The sequence below is a fragment of the Zosterops lateralis genome, assembly GCF_965231275.1.
Source record: "Zosterops lateralis genome assembly, chromosome: 4".
In the NCBI taxonomy this organism is placed as follows: Eukaryota; Metazoa; Chordata; class Aves; order Passeriformes; family Zosteropidae; genus Zosterops; species Zosterops lateralis.
The window spans coordinates 2,856,796-2,862,820 of record NC_139765.1 but is presented as its reverse complement, the minus strand read 5'-3'; the positions used below and the strand labels follow the sequence as shown (position 1 = coordinate 2,862,820).

At 41.5% G+C, this 6,025-nt stretch overlaps 1 protein-coding gene across 3 annotated transcripts in view; it reads right to left on the bottom strand.

Moving 5' to 3' along the window:
* Nucleotides 1-692: 692 nt before the first annotated feature.
* TSPO (translocator protein) overlaps nucleotides 693-6,025 on the bottom strand; it is a 122,580-nt gene continuing 117,247 nt past the window's right edge. For 2 of the 3 annotated variants that reach the window (XM_083860477.1, XM_083860478.1), the window contains exons 2-4: nucleotides 4,229-4,429; nucleotides 2,418-2,556; nucleotides 693-1,584 (exon numbers count right to left, since the gene is read on the bottom strand). In XM_083860477.1, coding sequence (XP_083716603.1) covers nucleotides 1,408-1,584; nucleotides 2,418-2,556; nucleotides 4,229-4,416 — 504 coding nt within the window. In that variant the 5' untranslated portion in view covers nucleotides 4,417-4,429 and the 3' untranslated portion in view covers nucleotides 693-1,407. The remainder of the gene's footprint in view (nucleotides 1,585-2,417; nucleotides 2,557-4,228; nucleotides 4,430-6,025) is intronic. The other variant, XM_083860476.1, reaches the window with a different exon arrangement.

Genomic DNA, 6,025 nt, shown 5'->3' with positions numbered 1-6,025 from the left:
CTTCTACTGCTGGCTGTCATCCTTAGCCTGCCCCTTAAAGAAACCAGATTTTTGAGGAAGTGAACAGGACGCAATGTTTGAAGCGGCACAGGAAAGCAGAAGTCTAAAGGAATGAAAGGAATTTTGAAAACTGCTAGAAACCCAAACAGTCTTTGGACCTCAAAGTTTAGGGCCTAAGAGAGAGTATTTGGCAGTGGGGTGCCAAATTTGAGATTATTCTTTCCTCAAATCAGGGTCACTTGGCTGAAATTTAGCAATTTTACATGCAAGCTGCAAAAAATTCTGCTGTCTGTCATGACATATATATTGTATGGCTAGTAATTATTTGAGCTAGTTTGCAGAAATTAGGATGTGCTTGAGAGGCAAGTGCAGTTATAAAATTGTGTAAGTGTTCTAAACCTTGCTTCAAACTCCGCAAACATGCAGCACTTTATCCCTCATGATCAGGAACATAAAGGAGGATTTGAGGCTGGTCTGCAGGAACCTGCTTTGTTCCACTGACTGGAGCACAGGGTGGAGGAATAAACTTGGGAAAATCCAGTTGCTGTGCAGGTGGGGCAGAAAGGAGAGTGGGGTTGCACAGCCAGAAGTGATGTTCACACCATGCTGGTCTCCTGATCAGGGGAACCCAAACTGGTTTGGGCTCCTTACTTAATTTTGATTAAAGAAATGTTACTGTAACTGGGTTCTCACAGTTTCTTTACAGGTGCTCTGAATTTCCTGGTTTGTCTTGGCCATTGCAAAGGTGAGGAGAAGAGATGAAGAGGCTTTGAGGCTGTAGCTTTCTGCTGCCATCACTTTCTGCTCAAAACAATTTAAAGCAATACCAATAAGGAACAAGGTGATTAAGTTTACATGTAGTTTAATGCATTTAGATGAATGCATGTACAGTTCTTCAAAGTGTGAAGGCACAAATGGTTAAAAAGAGCTTGTTTTAAACATTTCCAGAGTACAATGGCCAGAAGACAAATATCTGGTGGCTCCAGTGGGACACATCATAGCACAAAACCACTGTGCCTAGAGGTAAATATAAAAGATTCAGGCCACAATCATGCCTGTCACTGTTAGGAACTTTCTGGAAACTGTGTCAGTGTGTGGCTGGATTTCTTCCTCTGAACATAAGCAAGTTTGGTTCTTGCTTTCTTCTGGTAACAGTTAAAATGCTGTTGTCATGTAACATGTAATACTCTAATATGGCACTTAACCACTTTTCAATTAAGACTTTCTTTTAGTTAGCTTTAGTTTTTCTTTTAGTTTGCTATAAAACCCAGTCAGGCATACACCCCTTTTTGTCAACTTGTAATTACCAAAGTAATGGCAGTAGTTGTTCAGCTAAGAATAAAATAAGGCCATATATTTATATTAAAAAATTATTGTGGAGATAAATTGGTTTTGTCTGAAAACTGCTTATTCAGGTTTTCTCTTGTTGCTATTGTCCTTCCAGATGCGATAATTGAGTGCAGAAGCCAAGCTTAGCCAAGCTAAATAAGGAACCATCAAAAAAGCTGCTGTTTTGTTGATGTTGTACCAGGAGGCAGTGGTAGCTGCTGCTGTGCCAGTTGTAAGCAGGAGAGTCACCAACCCCTGAAACACAGAAGGTGGTTAGTGTTGTTTTTTACTCGTTGCATTTCCTGTGTGTCACTCTTTCCACCTGTTCAATCCCTCTGTGAGTTAAATCCTTCTCAGAAAACCAGCCAGCAGAAGAAAGTGATGGATTTCTGCTGAGTTACAAACCACTTTCTTGTATTGTTTTATACTCAAAGGTCATTCATTACAGCTGGGAGCAGAGAGGGAGAAGGAAGTCTTTCTCACCCATACCCTCTTTAGTGAGACACTTTTCCCAGAGTGACTTGGAGCAAGCAAACCTGTCCAGTCTGTTCATGTTGCCTGAAGAGATGAGGTGTGAATGTATCTGTGATGAATTGCAGAGTCTTTCCCTGTTACAGCATTGCATGTACAGCTAGAGACGCAGGCAAACATTTTATATTTTTTATTGCCAGTTCTTATTTTTGAGCTGTTTCTCTTCAGAGAGCTGCAGAAAATGAGTCTTTTCTAAAAGGGGTGTTGGTCACCTGAATAATGTTGTAATAAGCTGCTTTTCACTGCTGTTTGCCAGAAAGACCTAGGAATTGCAATAAGGCATAAATGTTTGTGTTCTCTAGTCACACAAAGCTCTTACCAAAGGCTGGCAGAAAACTAAACTGCTTGAAATCTATTTTAAGGATGGTCTAGATGTGTAAATTCTCTCAGGTGGCTGCTGGCATGCATTAAAGAGAATTTTAGAAAAGTTCTGCAGGCCGTATTTTGTATTCAGACTCATTTTTAGGGAGAAAAAGGTTATGACACAAACCTTTCATGCTAATACCTTGTAAATAAGAGTAGGAGCCTTTGGTTCAGAGACTCAGTGTTCCACTTACCCATCCCATTTTGTGAGCTCCAAAAAATATTGGGGTCCATGCCCAGTTTAATGCCAGGTTCCCTGCATACAGACCCAGAGGAACCACTGACTTCTCATTGAAGCCCCCCAGTTCCTTCCACACCAGGTAGGAGCCGTATCTGCAGAAAGCAAAGGGGAAGTGTCATTCACTACACTGTTTAAAGCTCCCATACATCCTTGATCAATGAAATAACTTCAGTGCCAGGAGCTAGATGAATTTGGAAGATTTAGATATCCAGGCCCTATTTGGCAAAGAAACTTACAGCACAGGCTTTGTTCAGCCGCTCTGGATAACAACATGGAAAGAAAAAAAAATCCAAACATGCCAGAATTCTCACTTTTAAAGTGCATAGAAGCAGAAAACCTACTGCATTTCTGTCTTAAAAGAGAATGCCATGTTGAAATGGAAACAAGTCTAAGATGCAAATAGTGAAGAAACTTTGTTTTAGTACTGGGACATGGTGGTTTAAAGATCTAAGGAAAAGAAATGAAAACCCACTTTTGAAGTGGATTAAATGAGTGGCATTGAGTGGGATCCCAAAGCACAGCTGAGTATGGGGAGCAGGAGGAGCCTGTTTTCATTACTTTCACAGGGGCTGAACAATGCAGCTTTGCTATTTTGGCAGTTTGATTGCAGAGAACAATGAAAACAAAAGAAAGCTGGGGCAGGGTAAGCATTAGAAACTTTAGTTTCCTAAGTGATTTCCAGAGCACAGCGTGGACTTGCACTTCTTCATACATCTAACTTCAACTTCAGACCAAGATCGTGATGTACAAATCCAGGAATCTAAGTGTCAAGAAAGGCAGGTAAGCTCACTAAATCTTGATCTTAGTTATTTGTTGCTTTCCATACATTTAAGAGATTCTGGAGGAATGAAATGTCTTGGTCATTCAAGGAATGTGTGTGCACGATGGATTAGAGAAGGCTGGTGCTAAGTATGATCTTTTCACTGGGCTGGATGTATAACACATAACCAAGACCATCCACCTTAGGATACACTGATTCTGCTGTTATCAAAATAACTGATAAACTGTCACAATCTGGACTCTTTCAAGGTATTTAACCTGCTACCCAGATTCGTGGTGAGAAATCCAGACAGAGGGTTACAGATTGTGCAATCAACTTGAAGGAAGTTGGGAAAGCCACCCAGCTCTTTTCTCCTTGATAAAAGGCATGGGTTTTATTCACAGGTCAGTAATAATCTCATTCAAATGTTAACTCTTCAAATACACAAGTATTCCACTTAAATAAGTTAAAAAGTACAGTCTGTGTGAGGAGACAGAAAAGAGAATACTGGTGGGGAGGAACAGGACATGAGGCTATAAAAACTACAAAGCTTTTTTGGAAAGAAGATTAAACCAAAATGAGAGAACGTGGGAGTGCCAACCTAGCATTCAGTTTCATCCACTGCATTATTGAGCTCTGTTAGAACAGTTCTATCCTAATTTCCCCCACCCCTATTTTTAATTTTTCTAAAACTACTGAAGGACATAATTAGAAAAAAAACCAGTGCTGCCTTGCTCTGCTGTTTCCAGCTTGGCAGGTTTTCCCCTCAGAATGAATGAGGAAAGCAAATTAATGGCAGCTTTTCAAGCTCCTGCTTTTGATGTGGATACTTGTGCATACAGAATGTCCTATCAAACCCACACACAACTCCCCAAACATGTTTTTACCTGTTAAACACGCAGCTTGACACAGTTTTACAAACATACAGGAGTACAGTCATAGTCCTCTGGTCCAGCAAAAGTAACTTTGAGATTCAGTGCCTGAATACAAAGTGAAAAACATACCCCATAGATGTATAGAGAGTTCCCCAAACAGGAGCAAACACCCAGTTAGGTGGACGCCAGGATGGCTTCTGCAGAGTTTCATACCATGTTGGGATTTCCCTTTTGGTTATATTCCTTCCTAAAAATCCTCCTGCATGTGGCAGGAGTGTGAAACCTACTGCTGGGAGCCAGGCTGGTGCCACTTCCATTGAGACAGTGAACCTGAAACAAAACCAAACACTGATTGGCAGAGAGCTTTAAAAATGTAACTGCAAAAGTTTCCTAATTTAAAAATAGACATGTCAGATTTGATCCACAGCCTTGTGATGTCACTGAGAGAAGACTGCAGCTGAAATTAATGGATCTTGTACCAATGGAATCTGTCCCTGGGGAGGAGGGAGCCAGTGGGAAGTGGGGCCTTTACTTCCCTCTCAGCTGAGTGCATGAAGATTACTGAATTTTACCTACAGGAATACCCTCACCCATAAGTGTGGCAGAGGAATAAAGCAGTTTGATGTTCTATGAAGTGCACTTGGAAAAGAAATAAATGCAGTATGACGTGTTTATTTCTGCGTTCACCAAAAAGCCTGTTCCCTCAATGAAATGGCAGAGCCAAGGAAGAAAAGAGCACTGTGCTTTCCTGTGCCCAAGGAAAATAATGTGAGATGATGTCTGCAGGATGCTCAGGGGGAGCCACAGGGATGGGAATCAGTAGCAGACACTTGAGAAGCTGCCTTGGAAAACAAACACCGAGGAGGACAATGAGAAGGTAAGTACTTAAACGGTGTTTTGCTAAACAAGAAAAACGATCTGAATACATGGTGAGTACACCTTTGGTTCCTTCATGAAGCATTCAATCAGTTGCAGTAATTGTAGCTGCCAAGCCCATTAAATTTCCCTGCAGAAGTAGGGCTAAGTAATGCCTTGCTCTGCTGGGCCATGCTGCTTTAGTTAGGGTACAGGCAGCAGGAAAACCAATCAAGGCAAGCAAAGAAGGAGGAAAAAGCTTCATTGCAGATTTTCTGGCCAAAGGCCAGATGCTACAGAAGAGCCGTGCTTGGTTTACTGAAATGTAAACATTGGAACTACAATAAAAAAAGGGCAGAACTGAAAGATGTTTTTTCAAATATACAATAGGCAAATACGCCCAAATTCCTGTTCATCTGTTATGTAGGAGAGAGGTTATGAGAGATTGCAGTAGTGGGGAAAGAGCAACTGCAGAACACCCAGGAGAGAAAATAAAGTTTTAGATCAATAAACATTTCAGGTGCTTATCAGAGAAAAGTGCCATACTGATACTGTCGTGGCTGTCTTTCCCTGGATTTCAAAGCTTCTCTTGCTCTAGTCATGGCTGCTGGGATGAGGAAGCAGGGGGTGGGGAAGAGGAAATCCCACTTGTGACAGATGTGCTTTAACTGATAAGAAATGGCACAGATAAGGTTGCATTGTCACAGCTCTGACCCAGTGAATTTCTATTTGTTGATCAGGGTAAGCTTGGGCAGCAAGGGAGTTCTTACATTATGGTTTTTCTCTCTGCACTCAGGGCTCTGCCCACACAGATTTAATGTGAGATCCCAGTGGCTGGGACCACAATGCAGTTTGCACAGGACAAAGAGAAATCCTGGTGATAGAAGCAGAGCAGTTTTGAAGGCAAACTAAGCATGGAGGGACTGGTAAGGCACACAGGAGGAGAAAGATTGAGAGGAGTAAACAAGAAAGGGCAGGTAGGCCTGGGCTTGGGGGAAGTGAGCAGTTAACAGAAATATACACAAAAAAGACAACAGACAGCCATCAGAGATACAAGTCAAAGTCAAAAAA